The sequence below is a fragment of the Hemiscyllium ocellatum genome, chromosome 4 (assembly GCF_020745735.1).
Source record: "Hemiscyllium ocellatum isolate sHemOce1 chromosome 4, sHemOce1.pat.X.cur, whole genome shotgun sequence".
Classification (NCBI taxonomy): Eukaryota; Metazoa; Chordata; class Chondrichthyes; order Orectolobiformes; family Hemiscylliidae; genus Hemiscyllium; species Hemiscyllium ocellatum.
This window is the reverse complement of record NC_083404.1, coordinates 135666279-135688876: the sequence shown is the minus strand read 5'-3', so window position 1 is coordinate 135688876 and position 22598 is coordinate 135666279. Positions and strand designations below refer to the sequence as shown.

The following is a 22598-nucleotide window of genomic DNA, read 5'->3' as shown; positions in this document are numbered from 1 at the left end:
AAGTCACGACAAAATTGCAAGGCTTACCTTTTATTTCAACTCTCAGTTGATTCTAAATGACATGAGTATCTTCATATAGTTAGTTCCTGGCTGAGGTTGACAGGAGGTGGAGTGAGTGAGAGAGCCTCACTTCGGCACAAAGATATGAAAAAAGTCTCTTCTGAGTTTGAAATTAAAGGCGAATTTGTGAGTGCTTTAGAGAGAATTTGTGGCAAAGGGTGTTCTAGACCTGAAATGTTTGCTATGTGCCAGCAGAAGGTTCAGCTTTGTGTCCATTCAAAATGGATCAACTGTAACAACTTAAATTTATACACCTCAGTTCATGTAATAAATATTTCCCAATGTGCTCCATAGGTGTATTATAATGTTGAGTATGATACTGATCCATGTAAGGGGACATTATGGTATATCAGCAAGACTTGGTCAGAGATAAGTTTTAAGGACTGACTTGTAAGGAGGGAAGCAGAGAGGTGAGGTGGTGTCAGGAGGAAATTCCAGAGTGTGGGGCTCTACCAGTGAAAGCCCAGCTGCTGGTGGTAGAGCAATTAAAGTTGAGGGCACTCTGGAAAGGCCATATTGGGGGAGTGCAGATTTCTCAAATTAAGAGGCTGGAGGATATTACTGGGATATGGAGGGACAAGACTCTGGAGGGGTTTGAAATTGAAGATAATTTTAAAATCATAACTGTGATTGACGAGGAGCAAGTGTGGGTTTAGGCATGGTCAACAGGGTTTTAGATAAACTCAACCCCAAGTTTAGAGTTGGAGACCAATTGGGAGTGCATTGGAATTGAGTATAGAAGTAATAAAAGCATGATAAGAGTTAAAAGCATAAATAACAAGGTTGGTTTTGTTGATGATAATTGCCGAATTGGAATTGTTGCATATTCTGCAGTTTAAGCCCATGAAGAAGTTTGCTTTGCTTTTTCGCTAAAGGCATACAGCATAATAAGAGCAGAAGCGGGCTTTTTTTTAAACTTGTGGGATGTGGACATTGCTAGCTGGCCAGCAGTTGTTAACCGTCCCCAACTACACTGGAGAAGGTGCTGGTGAGCTGCCGTTTTAAAACGCTGCAGTCCACCTGCTGTGGGATAGATCCATAAAGCCCTTAGGAAGGGAATTTCAGGATTTTGACACAGCAACAGCTTTACGTTTCCAAGTCAGGATGGTGAGTGGTTTGGAAGGAAACATTCAGATAGTGGTGTTCCTATGTATCGTGTGCTTGTAATAAGATCTATCTCAGTGGTTTTTAAACCTCTCTTGGCGCAAATGGGTTAGTGATCACAGTCATCTTCCATGGTGTAGTACACAAAGTGCTATTTTGTTGAAGTGTGTAACTGTGTGTCTTTTTAATCCTTTTCCCTGCAATTGTTACATCCTCAGCACCTAGGTTCTGTTCAAGGATTTTCTGATCATTGAACATTAAACTAGATTTCTTTTCCTGGATACTTTAAAGAATAAAAAAAAACTCTCTTATCTAAATAGACTCCATGTCAGTGTGAGAGTCGGTTTATCTCCCTTAAAATAATTAGAAGGTGCTTGCAGCAACTGAACCTTCAGTTCAGTGAGATCAATCTAAGTTTATTTTATATGATGCACATATCACACTAATAATTTTTTTATTCATGCCTGTATTTGCCTTTTGGCGAGGTTTATAAACTTGACACTGTATGTACAACATTTAATTTTTAGAATGAGTTTACCCAGTCAAACTAATAATTAATTAATGTACAGAAATAGATGCCAGTGAGGAATCAACTCTCAAAATATGTTAACAACCATGTGTCTATGGTGTGCTTCCTGTGTTCAGATCCTTCTTTGTCCAAGTTGACATAGTCATACTACACGTAAACAGGCATTTCAGTCCATGCCAACCATCATTACAAACTAAAGTATTCTCTGCCTGTGCTTGGCCCACATCCCTCCAAGCCTTTCCTATCCATGAACTTATCCAAATGTCTTTTAAACATTGTCACTGTACCAGCATCCACCACTTCCTCTGGAAGTTCATTCCTCACACAAACCACTCTGTGTTTAAAAAAAAAAGAGCCTCTCATGTCTCTTCAAGGTATTTCTCATGGTTTACAGGCACATTGAAACATGCCTTGCAAATACCAGTCCAAACCGCATACCTTCCTGACTGGGATCTATATTGTCATTTCTTCCTTGTAGTTGGGTGAAAGTACTCAAGCACCCCATCCAATGGCCGTTATGCTCTGCAGTTCACCACCAGGATATTCAGGGACAAACAACAGATACTGTCACTTTGCTAGTGACATCCCTTGAACATGTCATGAAGATAATTGGTCATGAGTAGCATTGAGACAGTTTAGAGACTTAGAAAGTGCTAGACAATTACAAGTTCATTAGTCCTTTTGAATGTGAAGAATAGTTGCTTTGTTTCTGACCAGCGTTCCATCTGAATTTTCATTATGCGCTGCTTGTTTTAGTTCAAGGAAATTACTTTTCTGTAGCTGTCCATGGGGTATCTTAGACAAAACAACTTGTTTCTGAGTGGTATGCCCATTACCTTCATGATTGCTATGTTCATCTGCTGCTGTGCACTCTCCCTACTTGGAGAGCCCTTTAACAAGTCCCCCTCCACTCTGCTACCTCACCATTAAACCTCCGTTTCTGACAACAAGTTGTAATAAATTTTAGAGAAATTGATGGACGTACCATCCTTTCCCAATACAAACAGTTATAACTGATGCATAAACAAAATACTATAGTTGTTGGCAGTATGCAGTAAGTCAGGCAGCACCAGTGCAGAGAGGAGCAGAGTTAACATTTTGGATTGGTGCCATTTTGTTGAACCTGGGAAAAATTCGAGATGGGTCTGGCTTTGCAGTTGCAACAGATAGGAAAAGCGGGCTGTAAAGAATAATTGAGGTGGGCAGTGATAGGCTAGGTAGCAGGAAAGATTAATGGAGCAATGATGCAGGGCAGTGGGGAAAACGCTAAGATGGTCATGGTATGCAAGTGGGAGAAGTGTATAATTACAACTTGGGAATTTCAATTTTAAATGTGGAAATTTGTACTGGATGGCTAAAAATAACCTTGAAAAATGGGGGACTGAATTGCAATAGTCTCCTCTGGTTTATTTACTCCTGTCTTTAATTCTACTTCACTTAATTTCAAATCCATTATGCAACTGTTAAGAAGCAACCACTGCTATATATTAGGTAAAAACAATGACTGCAGATGCTGGAAACCAGAATCTGGATTAGAGTGGTGCTGGAAAAGCACAGCAGTTCAGACAGCATCCAAGGAGCAGGAAAATCGATGTTTCGGGCAAAAGCCCTTCATCAGGAATGCCCTTCATCAGCTATTATATATTAGCCTAAAAGTATGTGCACTCTCTGGACAAACCTGTCATTATCAATGGATTTGTCTGCGTATAAAACAAAAGTCTGTGCGCTCTGCCTCCAGAACTACACAGGTTGCTGTCACCTGCCTAGGCAGCAGCAGGGATTACAACTGCAAAGATTTGATTGCAGCAAAGATTGGATGAGATTACTTAGTGTGGAAACAGGCCCTTCGGCCCAACAAGTCCACACTGACCTGCCGAAGCGCAGCCCACCCAAACCCATTCCCTTACGTTTACCCTTTCACCTAACACTACGGGCAATTTAGCATGGCCAGTTCACCTAACCAGCACATCTTTGGACTGTGGGAGGAAACCGGAGCACCCAGAGAAAACCCACGCAGACACGGGGAGAATGTGCAAACTCCACACAGTCATCCGAGGTGGGAATTGAACCCGGGTCTCTGGCGCTGTGAGGCAGCAGTGCTAACCACTGTGCGACTGTGCTGTACATAGCTTCCTGCATCAAAGATTGGGTCCATCTATAACACACAACAATCCAAACCTGTGATGACAATTGCCAAAATGTGTTCTTTTTCAAATATTGTGAGATTTTGCTCTGATATGAACCTCCGAATTGTAGTTCACAGAGCCAAGCGGGGCAGCAGAGTGTAGAGCTAGATAGCATAGCGAGCTGAACCAAGCAGGCAGCAGCCAACCACCATGGCTGTTGGAGTGCTGAGCATGTGTGCGCGCAATAATGTCACTGACATTGCAGTTGTCTTTTGGCAAGGTGGTTGTCAACTTTCTATTCCAGGCACACATTAATTGGGCGGCGTGGTGGCTCAGTAGTTAGCACTGCTGCCTCACAGCACCAGGGTCCCTGGTTCGATTCCAGCCTTGGGTGACTGTCTGTGTGGAGTTTGCACATTCTCCCTGTGTCTGTGTGGGTTTCCTCAGGGTGCTCCAGTTTCCTCCTACAGTCCAAAGATGTGGAGGTTAGGTGAATTGACCATGCTAAATTGCCCATATTGTTAGTGTATTAGTCAGAGGGAAACGGGTCTGGGTGGGTTACTCTTCGGAGAGTCAGTGTGAACATGGTGTGCCGAAGGGCCTGTTTCCACACTGTAGGGAATCTAATCCAATCTGATGTCACCAAATTCCTGTACCAGTGCAATGGCAGGAGACACTAAAAAATGAATTTATTGGTCAACGTGTAATGCCATCCTCCTGCTGAAGTGCTTCCATTTCGCGACACCTGCTCTACACAAAAGTTGAACCAATTCTGTAAGGGGAGGGGGGGTTTCCCACTGAAAGAACTGCTAACCAGTTCACAATCACCCGATTGTTGAAAATAATAAGGTTTGAGTGTTGAAATAGTATGTGTTGTAAAAACCCAGCTGGTGCATTGTTGTCCTTTCTAGTCTGGGCTGCTACCTGATTTCAGTCAAACAATGATTTAACTAACTCCTAAACTGCCTTCTGAGCTGGCTGAGCATGTTTTGGGCAGTTAGGATGAGTAATAAATACCAACCTTGCCAGTAATGCTGACAGCCTATGAATGGATAAAAAGGTTTAAAATTATCTGCTTTTAAAAAAAAGGCTGTTGCTATTTAGCTATAAGTAATGTTAAATTAAAAGTGTATATAAGGCTAAAATGTATGATACGAAAATAGATGTTGAATTGGATCTGGAGGAGGCCTTGGGTCAAATATTAAACATCATTTTCTGAAGGTGGATCTAAATCTTAATTCTCTGGATAGTATCAGAATGGTTCCTGAAATCAGTGGCTTGAATGATGTGGAGCAATGGCATTGTTAATGTTAAAGTAAAATACCTTAACGGGAGCTTTAATGAGGTGCTGCAACACTCCCCTAGTTCATTCATGAATTACTGGCCCTCGTTTTGGCAGAAAGGTCGCTAACCAAGGAATGCAAATTTAATCAAAATGACCAAAGAATTGGAGGTTCCAGACAATATATGGTCCAAAAGATCCTCAACAGAACAAGTAAAGGATGACTGTGGATCTTCTTAGTTGTGAAGGGCAAAGAAGGCCGAGGCCAGACGATGGTCCCAGTCGCTCGCCACAATATGATTACCACTGCTGAAAATGTGTTGCTGGTTAGGCAGCATCCAAGGAACAGGAAATTCGACGTTTCGGGCCAGAGCCCTTCATCAGGAATGAGGAGAATGTGCCAGGCAGGCTCAGATAAAAGGTTGGGAGGAGGGACTTGGGGGAGGGGCGATGGAGATGTGATAGTTGGAAGGAGGTCAAGGTGAGGGTGATAGGTTGGAGTGGGGTGGGGGCGGAGAGGTCAGGAAGAAGATTGCAGGTTAGGAGGGCGGTGCTGAGTTGAGGGAACCGACTGAGACAAGGTGGGGGGAGGGGAAATGAGGAAACTGGAGAAATCTGAGTTCCTTCCTTGTGGTTGGAGGGTTCCCAGGCGGAAGATGAGGCACTCCTCCTCCAGCCGTCGTGTTGTTATGTTCTGCCGATGGAGGAGTCCAAGGACCTGCATGTCCTCGGTGGAGTGGGAGGGAGAGTTAAAGTGTTGAGCCACGGGGTGGTTGGGTTGGTTGGTCCAGGCGTCCCAGAGGTGTTCTCTGAAGCGTTCCGCAAGTAGGCGGCCCATCTCCCCAATGTAGAGGAGGCCACATCGGGTGCAGCGGATGCAATAGATGATGTGTGTGGAGGTGCAGGTGAACTTGTGGCGGATATGGAGTGATCCCTTGGGGCCTTGGAGGGAAGTGAGGGAGGAGGTGTGGGCGCAAGTTTTACATTTCCTGCGGTTGCAGGGGAAGGTGCCGGGAGTGGAGGTTGGGTTGGTGGGGGGTGTGGACCTGACGAGGGAGTCACGAAGGGAGCGGTCTTTGCGGAACGCTGATAGGGGAAGGGAGGGAAATATATCCCTGGTGGTGGGGTCTGTTTGGAGGTGGCGGAAATGACGGCGGATGATACGCTGTATGCGGAGGTTGGTGGGGTGGTAGGTGAGAACCAGTGGGGTTCTGTCTTGGTGGCTGTTGGAGGAGTGGGGCTCAAGGGCGGAGGAGCGGGAAGTGGAGGAGATGCGGTGGAGGGCATCGTCGATCACGTCTGGGGGGAATCTGCGGTCCTTGAAGAGGGAGGCCATCTGGGCTGTACGGTATTGGAACTGGTCCTCCTGGGAGCAGATGCGGCGGAGACGAAGGAATTGGGAATATGGGATGGAGTTTTTGCAGGGAGCAGGGTGGGAGGAGGTGTAGTCCAGGTAGCTGTGGGAGTCAGTCGGTTTATAGTAGATGTCTGTGTTGAGTCGGTCGTCCGAGATAGAAATGGAAAGGTCTAGGGAGGGAGGAGTCTGAGACAGTCCAGGAGAATTTGAGGTCGGGATGGAAGGTGTTGGTAAAGTTGATGAACTGTTCAACCTCCTCGTGGGAGCACGAGGCAGCGCCGATACAGTCATCGATGTAGCGGAGGAAAAGGTGGGGGGTGGTGCCAGTGTAGTTGCGGAAGATGGACTGTTCCACATATCCTACGAAGAGACAGGCATAGCTGGGGCCCATGCGGGTGCCCATGGCAACTCCTTTAGTTTGGAGGAAGTGGGAGGATTGGAATGAGAAGTTATTCAGGGTGAGGACCAGTTCAGTCAGTCGAAGGAGGGTGTCAGTGGAAGGAATATGATTACCAACCCATTAATAATATGTGGACAGTGATGGCACTGCATGCTCCCTTGTTGAAGAAAGTCAGGTACAAGCATTTACCAGAGTATACTGCGATCCTGGAGAGATGACGTCCTTAAATCAAGGCACATTTAAATATGTTTTTGGTGGTGATTTCAGAGTAAAACCTTGGAGTATGCACCAATATGTAATTATATATTGAAGTATTCCATCATTTATTTGGACAATTAAGTCAACTGCCCATTGCAATCAATTAAAGGTGGGCCTTATCCATAATCAGTCTGACTATAAATGCTGCAATATGAATTAATCCTTTTAAAGTAAACTGCCCTATAAGGTGTATTTACTACAGATTAAGGTCAAGGACCAATGTGGGTAGTGATATTGTTGGTCTGCCAGCATACTTGTCATCTTATCAAGCAAGTATGTAACTTCTTGTCCTAATTTTTTCTGGTATAAAATAAGGAAATAAATCCCTGATATGGATGCAATGATTCAGTGGCCTCCATGGTCAATGTTGTAATTAACAGCTGATCCTGAAATAGGACATACGATCAAATGCAACATTTGCGGAGCGGATTAGCAATAGTTTAAAAAGTGACTACCGGGAGACGTCAGCTGGAATGAGGTGATTGACTTCGAAAACTGAAAATAGTGGTTAGGAGATATTGGTGTGGTGGGAATATCAGTTAATCAGTCAGCGAGGTAACCAATCTAATTCTGTGCAGACATGGGTTCAAATCCCACCATGATGATTGGTGAAATTTATATTCAATCTGGAATATCGAGCTAGTGACCATGGTAACTATCACCAATTCTTATAAAACTCCAACTAGCTTATTGATGTTATTTAGGGAAAAGAGCAGAACCTTATTTAAATTAAGAGAGACAGCAGAAAGATGCAGCACCAGGGGATTTTTGAATCCTCTTACCTGAGTCACAATAAGCTAACGTGCAAGTTCATTGTGTATCATGGACGGTTTGCCTTTATTTCATTTGGGAATTGGGTGTAAAAATAGGGAGGTCTTACTAAAACGATACACAGCGTTAGTTTAACCACGCTCAGAGTACTGTGAACATATTGCGTCCTGTTACCAAAGCAGCAATATTTTGGCATTGGAGTCATTTCAGAGAAGGTTCATGAAGTCAAATCCAGATCTGGAGGGGCCTGCTAATGAGATGAGATTGTGTCAGTTGAGCCTGTACTCGTAGAAGTTTAGAAGAACCTTGCTGAAATTTATAATTAAGGTGATCGATAGGGTACATGTTGTTTCCCTTTGTGGAAGAATTGAGGACCAGAAAGCATTGTATCAAAGTAAGAAATCACCCATTTAAGACTGAGACAAGGAAGAATCGCTTTGAAAGTAGTGAATTTGTGGAATTCTTTAATGCATAGGGCTGTTGAAGATGGGCCATTAAGTATATTCAAAGTTAGGATAGATTTTTAATCAGTACGGGAATAAACGGTTCTGGAGAAAGGGCAGAAAAATCGACCAGGATGTTGTTGAATGGTGGAGCAGAATCAGTGGGCTAAATGACCAGCTTCTGCATCCCATGGTCTTAAGGTTGAAAATCTGCCATTCTTTCCCGGTATGACCGACTCCAGGCACACTGCAATGTGGTTCACTCTTAATTGCCCTCTGAAATAGCCTAGCAAGGCACTCAGTGCATGAGCTGTTTGCAATGTCGGCCTTGCCAGCACACCCACATGAACGATAAATGAAAAAGTTACTCTTGGAATGCAAGTAAGCTCAGTGATGAGGAATTTATGTACACAGCTTGATGGAACATTAAAGAGAGTACCTGGGGTTGATGTGGTGATATTAAAATCAATTCTCTGGAGCTAGGTTTATTAAAGAAGTGTAAACGAAAAGTTAACTGAGGCCACATAAATCGATGATAGTTTCTTGAGTGGATTAGAATCAGCATTGGTTTCTCTTGTTTGTCTATTTACCCTGTTAACCTGTTCTGCTATGTTGTGATGCCATACCTGACCTGCATGCTAACTCTATATCCATTAACAGCGCTGGCTCATTAGACTATCCCCGATTTAAACTTATTAGTTGACTTTGCTGTCGTTCTTTTTAATCTTACTTCTGCCAGAGCCCTTCCCCTCAGTTATGTTGATTTAAAGTTCTTTCTAGAACCCTATTTAGCCTTTCAGCTTTGAACTGTGTCCCTGCCTGGCTTAGACGATGCCCATCCAGAACCATAGTGTGCTCCTACCAATACAACTATCAAAATCCTATCACATGCAACCACTTTCTTATTCAAATATCTTTGCCACATGTCAGCTTTCCGAATCTATTTCGCCCTATGTAAATTTGCTTGTACTCCAGTGTATTGAGCTTACACAGAATCTGTCAGTTGTTATGACACAAAAGGAGGCCACTCAGCCCATTGTGCCTGTGCCAGTTTGTTAAATGAGCATTATGACATGGTGCCGATTTCCTGCTTCCACATCCTGCCCCGATAATGTTGCACATCACTCTATCCAAATAATCATCTGATTGCCTTAATTGAATCTGCCTGCACCACACTTCCAGGCAGAGCATTCCATACCTTAACTACCGAGTGAAATTTTTTTTTCTCACAATGTTGTTGCTTCATTTGTAAATCACTTCAAATTTATGCCCTTCATTCCTGTTTCTTTTACAACAGGGAACACCTCCATCTAGCCACCTCATGATTTTGAAAACCTCTATCAAATCTCCTCTCAACCATGTTCTCTTCAAGGAGACTAGTCTCAACATCTTCAATCTTTCCTCCTAATTGAAGTTTCTCATTCTTGGAACCATTCTTGTACATCACTTCTGCACTTTATCCAACGCATTCACGTTTTTCCTATAATTCAGCAGCCGCAACTGTACATAATGCTCCAGCTGACATCTAACCAGTTCAGTGTCACCCCATGCCCTTTAATGATTTACCCCTATTAATAAAGCCAGAACTTTATTATTAATATTAACTGCTCTCTCCACTTGTCCTGTCACTTTCAATGATCTGTGCACATGCGCACTCTGCCCTCTTTAGAATTGTACCTTCTATTTTACATTGTTTTTCAATGTTCATCCGACCAAAGTGCATCACCTCACACTTCTCTGCACTGAACCTCATTTGTCACCTATACGCAGAGTCCACCAACTTGTTAATGTACTTTTGAAGTTCCGCACTCTCCTCCTCACAGTTTATGGTTCCTACAAATTTTGTTTCATCTGCAAAGTTTAAAATTGTACGCTGTGCATCAAGATCCAAATTCTTAACGTATTATAAGAAAAAGCAAGGATCCTAATACGAACACCCGTAGAACTCCATTACAAACTTTTCTCCAGTCCGGAAAAGATCCATGGCTATTTTTCTCTGTTTCCTATTACTCAACCAATTTTTGTATCTGTGTTGCTCCTATACCTCTTATTACTTGACCTATAACATGCTTCACAATTCAATTATGTGACACTATCATGTGTGCATGTATACCACACTGACAGCATTACTATCATTCAATCTCTCTGGTACCACTTCACACAATGTCAGCAAATTAATTCAACATGATTTCTCATTTAGAAATCAATGATGACTCTTATTAATCAACTCAGCTTTTTCCATTTGACTACTAACTTTATCCTGGTCATACTGAGACATTGTGGCCAGTGCTCTGGCAGTTTCTACATTGACTTCATTCAAAATCCTCAGATGCATCTCATCCAGTTCCAGTACGTTGTCAACATTACACAAACCATATATTCCGGAACATTTTCCTTATTATTTTTGACCCCTCCTGTTGACAGTATTTCCCCCTCTTTGGCACAGCATCATCTTTTGTAAAGGCAGCTGCAAAGTATTCATTTAAAATCCCTGGTGCGACCCATGCCTCCAAATGTAAGCCTTGAATTAGCCCGCACCTCCTTTAACCACCTCTTCTTATTTATATGTCTGGAGATGATGTTAGGATTCTCCTTTTGTATTACCTGGTAGTCTTTTCTCATAATTCCCCTTTATTTATCTTTATACACTTTTTCATCTCCTGTCTAAACCTTGAGTATTTCATTTGGTTCTCAATTGTATTTTCTGCATTAAACTTGTCAAGAATGCTTCTTTTTTTCTTTCTGACATTAATTTCTCCCTCCGTTGTCATCACGGAACTCCGGATTTATTTGTCTTACGTTTCCCATTTGAGGAAAAATGCCCAAGCCATCACCTCTTTGAAAGTGGCCCATTGCTTAGTTACTGTTAATCCTGCCAACGTTAGTATGTAGACAGGCAGAAGAGGGGAGAGGCCATTTTGGATTTGGTGCTTGGCAATGAGCCAGGACTGATGTCAGATCTCACAGTGGGAGAACATTTTGGTGACAGTGACCTTAACTGCCTCACATTTTCCATAGCCATGGAGAGAGAAATGAGCAGTTACCATGGGAAGATATTTAATTGGGGAAAAGGAAATTATGATGCTATCAGACAAGAGTTGGGAAAGTACAGACTGTGAGCAATTGTTCCACGGAAAGAGGACAACAGACATGTGGAGGCTGTTTAAGGAGCAGTTGCAAGTAGTGCATAAGTTTGTTCCTCTGAGACAGGCAAGAAGGGGTAAGATTAATGAGCCTTGGGATGACGAGAACAGAAGAGCTTCTCGTCAAAAGGAAGGCGGCAGCTTATGTAAGGTGGAGGAAGCAAGGATCTAGCACAGCTTTAGAGGATTACAGGCTTGCTAGAACGGATCTTAGACATGGACTGAGAAGAGCCAGGAGAGGGCATGAAAAAGGCTTGGTGGGGAGGATTAGGGAGAACCCAAAAACATTTTACTCATACATGAGGAATAAGAGAATGATCATGGAGAAGGTAGGGCCGGTCAGGCATAACGTAGGGAACTTGTGTGTGGAGTCTGTGCAGATAGAGGAAGCCCTAAATGAGTTTTTTGCTTTGGTTTTCACTAAGGAAAGGACCTTGTCATGAAAGAGAACTTTGAGGAGCTGGGATACAATAATACAACAGATCAAGTTTGATGAAGTTGATGTGCTGGAAACTTTGGCAAACATTAAGGTTGATAAGTCCCTAGGGCCAGACCAGATTTATCCTAGGCTGCTCCAGGAAGCTAGAAAGGAGGTTGCTAAGCCACTGGCGAAGATCTTTGCTTCCTCACTCTCCACAGGAATTGTTCCAGAGGATTGGAGGGAGGCAAATGTTGTTCCTCTTTTCAAGAAGGCGAATAAGGAAATGCCTGGCAATTACAGACCAGTCAGTCTCACGTCTGTGGTCAGCAAGGTATTGGAAAGGATTTATGACTATTTAGAAAAGCATAGCATGATTAAAGGCAGTCAGCATGGCTTTGAGGGGCAAGTCATGTCTCACAAATCTTATTGAGTTCTTTGAGGACTTGACGAGACAGCTCGGTGAAGGTCGGGCAGTGGATGTGGTGTATATGGACTTCAGCGAGACATTTGATAAGGTTCCCCATGGTAGGCTCATTCATAAAGTCAGGAGGTATGGGATACGGGCAGATTTGGCTGACAGAAGGCAGAGAGTGGTTGTATTCTTCCTAGAGGTTGGTGGTGAGTGGTGTCCCGCAGGGCTCTGTTCTTGGGCCTCTGCTCTTATAAACGACTTGGATGAGGAGGGTGAGGTGTGGGTTAGTAAATTTGCAGATGACACAAAGGTTGGAGGTGGTGTTGATAGTATCGAGGATTATTGCAGGCTGCAGCGTGACAATGACAGTATGCAGAACTGGGCTGAGAAATGCAGATGGAGTTCAACCCAGATAGATGCATTTTGGAAGGTCAAACTTGAATGCTGAATATAGGATTAAAGACAGGATTCTTGGCAGAGTGGAGGAACAGTTGGATATTGGTGCATAGATCCCTCAAAGTTGCCACCCAAGTAGATAGGGTTGTTAAGAAAGCATATGGTCTTTTGTATTTCATTAACAGGGGGATCGAGTTTTTTTTAATAGATATTTTTATTAGAAATTTAACATTTTTACAAGTTTACAAAAATAAACAAAACTCTCAAATACAAACATTGAATCAAATATACAATAGCCAAAATTTAACAAAAGAAAAAAAATACTGAAAAAGGAAAAAAAAACTCAACTATCTACAACTAACCTACAACTAACCAGAGTGTATACCTAAGTCTCTTACATGCTCGGAATGTGTTAACATCAAATGTAATAAAACCCGTATTCGCGCGGGATTCCTCTCCTAAGGGGCCCCGGACCAGCCAGGTTTGTAATCTCAATTAAATAAAAACCCTTGTTAGGATAGCCGAAATATCTGTATTTATGTAATTCAAGAAGGGCTGCCATATTTTATAAAATAATTTGGTCTTTCAGTGCACCATATTTGTAAGGAAGTCAAGAGGAATACATTCCATAATTAATCTGTGCCAATTTGAAAGTCCAGGGGGGCCCTCAGCCACCCAGTTCACCAAAATATTTTTCCTTGCACAGAAAGAGAGAATAGAAAATAGTCTCTTCCCGTACATGTCCAGGGAGGGAAAGTTCGAAAAGCCCAAAAGGAGAGATACAGGGTCCACTTTAATTTCCGTTTCTAAAATTTCTGTCAGGGTACTTGCTGCTTTAGTCCAATATCTTTCCGGTCTTAGATATTAGATCTTAGGTCCATAGGCAATGTACAAGAGTGCCCACCTCTATTTTACATTTGGGACACATTGGGGATGCTCCTGCCTTAAATTTTGCCAATCGAACCGGTGCTATATGGGCCCTATGAAGTATCTTCAGGTGGATAGCCTGGGTCCTGTTACAGGTAGTAATTCTTCTAGCGTTTTCCCAAATATCATTCCATATTTCTATCGAGATTTCTAGTCCTAAATCCTGATCCCATGTTTTAAGCAGATTATCCATATCTCCCGATACTTCATCATGTAGTAAATGATAAATAGTACTGACGGAAGATACCCCCACTGGTCGTAGGACATTACATTCTCTATCTGATTTATAAAGACGATCTAATAACGTAGTCTTCTTTTGTATATAGTCTCGAATTTGGAAGTATCGAAAGAGGTCTCCATTAGGTAATCCGAATTTCTGACGCAGCTGTTCAAAAGACATCAGGACCCCATCTTTAAATAGGTCCCCTAGACGTGAGATACCCCTGGATCTCCAGAGTTTAAAAGTGGCATCTGTAAACCCCGGTAGGAATCCCCATGCTCCCACTATCGGTGCATGGGGGGATGTTTTATGTGAATTACCCTCATTTTGCCGCATTATATTCCAAGCCTTAATTGTGTTTAGTATTATAGGGTTTTTACAGTGATCTGTAATGATTTTCCTCTTGTCTGAAAATAAAAAGTTAATAAGTGGATATTTTACCTGAGAGGCCTCAATATCCAACCAGATTGATTGTGGAACAGACAAGACCCAATCAGCTATGTAACTTAATAGGGAACTTAACTGATATTTCCTAAAATCTGGGAAGTCCAATTCCTCCCCTTGCCTGTGAAAGCTGTAGCTTCTTCAGCTTAAAGAGGGGCCGTCTATGATTCCAGATAAAGGAACCCAACCAGCCATATAATTTACATAGAGCCACTCTCGGCAGCATCACCAGAAGCATTCTCATAGGATATAGGAGACAGGGCAGAACATTCATTTTAATTAGTGTTATTCTACTCAACCAGGAAATTGGAAGGTCTCCCCATCGCTGGAGGTCCTGCTTTATTCTTCCCAGTAATTGCACAAAATTAGCATTATACAACTGACCAAATACCGGGGTAATAAAAATACCTAAATATAAGAAACCCTCCAGGGACCAACGAAAGGGAAAAAGGGATCCGTCCACTAAGTGGGGTATCGTAGCAAGGCCACCTATTGGCATAGCTTCCGATTTTGAAAAATTAATTTTATAGCCTGAGAATGTGCTAAATGTATTAATAACTTGGATTAGGTGAAGTACGGACATCAGAGGATTACTGAGGAATAGAAGAACATCATCTCCATAAAGGGTAATTTAATGTTTACCTGTACCAATCCTTGGGGCCGTTATATTAGGATCAGCTCATATAGCTTCTGCTAGTGGTTCAATTATTAGCGTAAATAACAATGGCGAGAGAGGACATCCCTGACGACAGCCCCTACCCACACTGAAGCTATCCAAACCTATTCCATTGGTAACCACAACTGCTTTGGGATCACTATACAATGTTGAGACCCATTTGGTAAACACCTGTCCAACGCCAAACCTTTCCAATGTGTAAAACAAATATGACCATTCAACCCTATTGAATGCCTTTTCCGCGTCGAATGAAACTACTACTCCTGGTATCTTTCCCTGGTGACAGACTTGGATCATATTCAAAACCCCTCTAATATTATTGGATGATCTACAGTCCTTAATAAACCCCGTCTGATCCTCCTTTATTATATATGGCAGTACCCTTTCTAGTCTCAATGCTAACGTTTTAGAAAGGATTTAAAAATCTACATTTAGCAAGGATATTGGTCTGTATGACGTACAATTTTCTGGATCCTTTCCTTTTTTAAGGATAAGAGTGATATTTGCCTCTTTCAGCGAAGGCGGGAGACAGCCCTGACTATATGCATAGTTATACATGTTCATAAATGGAGCAGCCAATATTTCTGTAAATTCTTTATAGAATTCAGCTTGAAAACCATCTGGGCCCAGGGGGATCGAGTTTAAGAGCCACGAGGTTTTGCTGCAGCTCTAAGTCCCTGGTGAAAACACACTTGGAAAACTGTGTCCAGTTCTGGTCACCCTATTATAGCAAAAATTCGGAGGCTTTGAAGAGGGTGCAAAGAAGGTTTACCAGGATGCTGCCTGGACAGGAGGGCTTGTGTTATAAAGAGAGGTTGACTAAGCTCGAATTTTTTTCTCTGGAGAGGAGGAGGAAGAAGAGAGATGACCTGATCGAGGTATACAAGGTAATGAGAGGCATGGATAGAGTCAATAGCCAGAGACTTTTCCTCAGGGCAGGTTAGACTGGTATAAGGGATCATAGTTTTAAGGTGTTAGGAGGAATGTGTAGAGGAGACGTCAGAGGTAGGTTCTTTACGCAGAGAGTTGTGAATGTGTGTGGAATGTGTTGCTAGTAGTGGTGGTGGAAGCAGAGTCATCAGGGACATTTAAGCAACTGCTGGGCATGCACATGGACAGCAGTGAATTGAAGGGAGCGTAGGTTAGGTTATTTTATTTTAGATTAGGAATAATCCTCGGCACAGCATCGTGGGCTGAAGGACCTGTTCTGTGCTATCTTTTCTATGTTCTGGCCAACTCTGTTTTTGCCCCATTGAAGACAGCTCTTTGCCAGTTGACTTTTCTCCCACTGTCAAAAATCTCACAACATTAGGTTATAGTCCAGCAGGTTTATTTGAAACCACAAGCTTTAGAGCCTCATTCTGTCCCCAGGCAGCTAGCCAGTGTTTCTCACACTGGATTGTTGGATGTCGTTCTCCCTCACCATTTTGAACTGTACGATGCAATACTCACTATCTCCTAAATGTTCTCCCACTGACACTTGATCCACTTAGTCCACCTCATTTTGAAGGATCATGTCCAACAATGTAGCTTTTCTTATTGGATTAGGCACACTTCACTGTCAGAAGCTCTCCTGAACACAGTTTAGGAACACTTGCTCCTCACTGGCTATTATACTACCAGTATCCCAGTCTATATTTGATTAAGTGAATTCCCCCATTATAACTTGAAATAGCGATAAAATTATCAAGAATGAGTATAAGAACACAGAGTGATTTTGCTAGAATGCTTTCTAGTATAAAATACAAGCACAACAAATTGAGAGGAGGAACTGGGGCTTTTTGTAACATTGCAAATTATGGGAGTAATATAATAGAAACATGGGTTTTATGTGCATGGGGCAAGGTGGACAGAAGCTGGTGAGTGTAATTCTCTGCAGTGGAGGTGTTCAGAATTTGGGACTGGAGGTGAAGAGAGCGTGAAATAAAATTTGTAACGAAGAGTTGAGGTTGTGAAATTGAGATTATTTGATGAGGAACCAACTGTATCAACATCAAAAGTTAACTTGGTATTTAAGTGAATGAAGAAAGGGAAAAGGAATATGTGAAGAGAGTGGGTAAATGTCATTTGCTTGAAGGCAGGCAGCATCTTGAATTTGCTTGAGCCAAGTGTGTATTGTTGGGCAGCAAGTTTTGACAATAATGTACAGGTCTTGACCATGTCTCAAAGATAAGTTCAAAGCACAACATGGTTGAAGTTAGAATTTTACATTCAACTTGATGTCAGTTGACCACCTCCATTTTGAAATGTTTTGGTTATGCCTTGCAGCATAATGTGATAGTGTAATGTGATGGTTCTAGAACATAAGAAATAGGAACAGGAGTAAACCATAATTACATTTTAGGTGAAAGGACAATCTGGGCAAGAATTGTTAGTCAACATAAAACTTCTGGCTCTTTGATTTTTCTACCTTCTTGTCTACAACTGATCTTGGAAGAAATCAAAAAGTTGCAATAATTTCTTTTGTTCTCATTGTTTGACACTTCAAAGTGAAACACCCTGTATTTAAGACAAATTTCTGTGAAAGTTGTAGCTGTCGAGCATATTTCAAAATGAATTGAATTTGTTTTCAGAATATGCCTGGTTATTGTGTGGAATTATTTCCAAGTTGAGGACTTTGGTTGGCAGTACTTGACACAGGAATAACTGTATCAAGTTTGAATACTGGGTGGGGGTTACCATTGTTCTTGACTTTGGAGGACTTGTTCTGTTAGAGCTGTTTATGCCACTTGCAGTGAAAAATTAAGAAATAATATTACTGCACTTGTTCTGACATTCATGAAGAATCTAAAGGCTGTGTATTTATGGTTGGTCTTTGTTTCTTAGAAATCGCAGCCAAATGGGCGAGCGGGAACTGAACCATTAGACGAGGAAATTCTTCACCCGTTTGAAAAGTTAATTGTCAAACAACAACTGGACGCTGAGAAGAAAACAGAAAAGGTTTGTTAAAGTGTGTGTGTCAGATGTTTTAATTTTTGGATATGACGTTTGTGTAAGCACATGTGCTAAACCAGCTATTTCAAATAAGTAATTGTGAGTGATGTTCCACTATACCAACCTGTATTCAATGCCTTTTAGTAAAATTAATTATAGAACATTTCAAAGATGTATTCAAAAAGTAGTTACTGGAACAAGATGGGTGGGATTCATTTTGCAGCTTTATGTGTTTGGAAACAACTGAATGGGTGAGCGTGGATGAATCCTTGTATCCAATAATAAAAACACATATTGCAGTGGTTCAAAGGGATGGCCCATCATAATCTTGGGCATCAAGTTTTGACGATAATGTACAGGTCTTGACCATGTCTCACAAATAAGTTCAAAGCACAACATGGTTGAAGTTAGAATTTTACCTTCAACTTGATGTCAGTTGACCACCTCCATTTTGAAATACTTTGGTTATGCCTTACAGCATAATGTGATAGTGTAATGTGGTTGATGGTTCTAGAACATAAGAAATAGGAACAGGAGTAAACCATAATTACATTTTAGGTGAAAGGACAATCTGGGCAAGAATTGCAAGAGAATGGTGAGGAAGAATTTTTTTAATCCAGCAAGTGGTAATGAATTGGAAGTGCTATGTATTCAGGATGGGGGTCGCTATAATTTTTCAAAAGTAAATCCAGTGGGCAAGTGGGTGAAATAAACCTAAAAAGCTGCATGGGTACAACAGAGAAATGGGATGTAGGAGCAAATTACTGCAGATGCTGGAATCTGAACTGAAAACAAAAAATGCTTGAGATCATAGCGGGTCAGGGAGAAAGTGAGGACTGCAGATGCTGGAGATCAGAGCTGAAAAATGTGTTGCTGGAAAAGCACAGCAGATCAGGCAGCATCCAAGGAGCAGGAGAATCGACGTTTCGGGATTTCCTGAAGAAGGGCTTATGCCTGAAACGTCGATTCTCTTGCTCCTTGGATGCTGCCTGACTTGCTGTGCTTTTCCAGCAACACATTTTTCAGATCATAGCGGGTCAGGCAGCATCCATGGAGAGAGAGCAAGCTAACATTTAGTGTCTAGATAGCTCGTCAGCAGAGAAATTGAATGATTTGTTCCACAGAGGGCTGGCAGTCAGTGAGTTGAATATCCTTGCTCTCTGCTGTAAATGCTTTCAAACTCTAAATGCACAGTTAAAATCACTTACTCCAGTTTAAATCTGGTGCTGATGTACAGTTAAATATCTGAGATAGTATGAACAATAAATATGATAGTTTACTTAGCTTTTATCAATTTATAGCGAGGAATAATATTTAGTTGAACTCTAAACACTTGCAGTAGAGATTGTATTTGTTTCTTTTAAATGTAGGAAGCTCATTTTTGTGGTAGATTCTTCAGATATTGGAGGTAGAACCCCAGGTTTTACTTGGAAGCAGGAAAGAACGTTATAAATAACAGCATCCCGGCCAATTTTGTTTTTAAGGCAGTGGGGAACTTTCAGTTTTACACAAGCCTGCAGAGTTTCTCCAGTCACGTTGCAACAGCTAAAAGTCTTTCCAAATCAGCTTGGCCACACAAACTGCCACAGCTCAAGCGAGTATGACTTGTCACTTTTTTTCCTGATTTGTTCTTTTCTCCCTCAAACAACTTCCTCACATATTAGACCCCAGTTGTGTTAAATCCACCACTTCACCTCCCTCAGAAGGAGCAGGCTGACCTCCGGCACTCTGGATGGCAGCCAACTTTCGTTGCTTCCTCCTGCAACCTTGCTGATATAGAGTCCAACCTCATTAGGGAAGTTTTAATTGCCAATGGGCAAGAATCCAATGTGTACTTCCTTGTACTCAAATAAACGTATGAGCCTTTTAGTAGCAAAACGAAGGCTGCAGTCGTTTTTCAAAAAAAAATCCTTCTAAAAAAGATGTGTAAACATGATTCTTTCATGGGCACTTTGTTCCCCATACCTAAATATCTTTGAACTGAATGGCCTGTTAGGCCTTTTCAGAGTGGTTTAAAGTAACCACATTCCTGTGGGTGTGGAATCATAGTGAAATTAATCAGCCATGACACACCTCCAGGGCTGGTGAGACCTGAAGCTGTACCTCCTGGGCCAGAGGTAGGGACACAAACGCTGTGCGCGAAGAGTCCTATGGTCTGGAGTCCCATGTCATCCTGACGAGGTGAGGACAGCAGATTTCCTTCGGTGAAGGATATTAATGAATCAAATGTGTTCTTATGGCAATCTATATTAGCTCAATGGTTACCATTAATAAGATTAGCATTCAATTTGACTTGTAATAATTGAGTTTAAATTCACCGGTTGTCTTAGTGGGGTCTGAACCTATGACCCCAGAGCATTAACTTGAGTCCATGGTTTACTTTGCAGTATTTTACCATTAGTACATTTCAGTTATGTCCTTATGGTTCTTTCAAAATGTCATACATGTGTATTTTTCCATTCAACAGTCTCACAGTGCAGACTGTAGTTCTCCAGACTTTTCAGCTTCTCGACAGAGTACACTAAATCACACCTGATGCTCCCTGCAATGTTGCCTGTCCACCCATTTCTTAGTGATGTACCACCACTCAACTGTTGATGACTCTCAGATTTGTGAAGGCAGATAAGAGGCAGATAAAGAAGCAAATGAACTGAAAGGGAAAGTTAAAAGAAAAATATTCAAGATTAGTTTAGTGGAAGAATGCCAAAGCTATGTGGTTGAAGCAGATGCGTTGATGTCTTTCATGGAGAGCCACTGGTTATACAAGCCTTTCTAACGGGAGGCTTCAAACTTACAAGAAAGAGCATTGAGTTGAAGGGTTCCAGGTCAGGTTCGGGGAAGGCATGTGCAGAATGAGAATGTTTATTATGGACTTGGGTTGGGAAATAGAAGGGCAAAGCAAGTGAGGAAAAAAGGCAGGTAACTTTGCAATTAATTCTTAATTAGGTCTGATTGATGTTGCATCAAAATGTCACAAAATTACAACCTAGTTTTATGCCAAGAAGGATGGAAACAATATATACAGCTGATTCATGCTCAGATTTGAGGCTCTGAAGCCAACTGCTACCTTGCACAGCGATTGAAGAGTTGATTGCAGATATCAGCAAATTAAATTAACCAGTGACTGAAAAGCCTGGGAAAAGTGTGGCTTTGCAGTGAGTTCACAGATGAAAGAAATTTGTTCCAATTTCATAGCCTCTGGACTCTCAAAGTAGTTCACACCCAGCAACAATTTTGAAGTGTAAATCCTGTTGTTATGTTGGTGGATACAGGACAGCATTTCTATCAAACAGCCCGCAAACAGCAAATCAGATGAATGGCCAGTTTTTTGGGTTTTGGCAATGGTAATTGAGGGAGGAACGTAATCTCTGAATAAGTTGCGGGATAAGTAATGTTGCAATTTACAGAGGAACCTTGATTATCCGAATGCCAATTATCCAAAAATTGGATTATCCGAAGGAGATATCGAGGTCTCAATGGAAACATTACGTCAAAGTTGTGTTTCCAGCAGTGGTCGCATCTTTTGTTTACAGTGATTAAACAGGCACCGTCTCCAAATGACTGACCTCCCGCCTCCTCTCTCTCGCCACACTTTCCCGGGAGTTCTACACAGGGATGTACCCTAACACCCCACTTTAGATAATCCCTCCAATATTGTCCTGTACAGGGCAAAGGTGGAACCAGTCAAAAAGTTGCAGTAAAAAGTTGTGTGAGAGTGTGCTATTGGGAGACTTACCCCACTAGGGCAGCAGCTGTCTTGTTGGTGTCCAGTCCACTGCCCCGGAGAGGGGACAGGCGTGTACGGGGTTGGGAGTAGGGCGGGGACAGGTTGGGGGCAGGGGGACTGGCGTTGGTCGGGGGGTAGGGGGGACCAGCATTGGTCGGGGGACCGGCGTTGGATGGGGGCGGGTGGACCAGCTTTGGACGGGGTGGGGGGCAGGGTCTTGCATGCTGCTGCAGCCTCCTGAACGGGGAGCAGACTTTAAAAACTCTGAGCCCTAGAGAAAAGGCATTTAATCGAAGAATCGATTGTCTGAACGAAATAGAGCCTGCCCATCATGTTCAGATAATCGAGGTTCCCCTTATTGGTTCTCTGAAGTCCCTTAACAAGGTGGTGGTGGGTCTCGAGGCACTGCCAACTGTATGAAGGTGTTCCAGTGATGCTTTGAATTTTTATTCACTTCCAAGATGTGAGCATGTCTGACAAAAGCAGCATTAATTATCTTTGAGAAACTGGTGCTGAGCTAACGTTTTGTTAGCTTTGTAGCTTGTTTAAGTCATTTCAGAGGACAGTTAAGAATCAACTGGGTGATAGCATTCCTGTCTCTGGGTTAGAAGGTTGTATGTTGAAGTCCCAGTTCATACTTGTGCACACACATTAGGCTGACATGTTTACTACATTTTTGGAGATGCTGTCTTTGGGATAACGTGTCAATCTGAAGACCCCTTTGCAGTCTCAGGTGAACACAAAATCCAACAGCACAATTTCAACGAAGAGCAGGGGAATTGTCTGTGTTGTTCAGGCCAGTATTTGTCCTTAATCAGTTGTGGAACAAATGTAGCTGTGAAGAAGTTACTTTTTGATGAAATGTTTTGTATTTATCACGACATCTTGCAAGAATACCAATCTAAAGGGAACAATTAATTTTGGTATTCTTGTGAGAATGTCGTTTCTCACCATAACAAAACTAATTG

General features: G+C 42.1%; 1 protein-coding gene across 2 annotated transcripts in view; it reads left to right on the top strand.

The window, feature by feature from the left end:
* Positions 1–22598, top strand: part of mtdha (metadherin a) — a 98306-nt gene that overhangs the window by 11518 nt on the left and 64190 nt on the right. For both annotated transcript variants that reach the window (XM_060823882.1, XM_060823881.1), the window contains exon 2: positions 17796–17909. In XM_060823882.1, coding sequence (XP_060679865.1) covers positions 17796–17909 — 114 coding nt within the window. The remainder of the gene's footprint in view (positions 1–17795; positions 17910–22598) is intronic.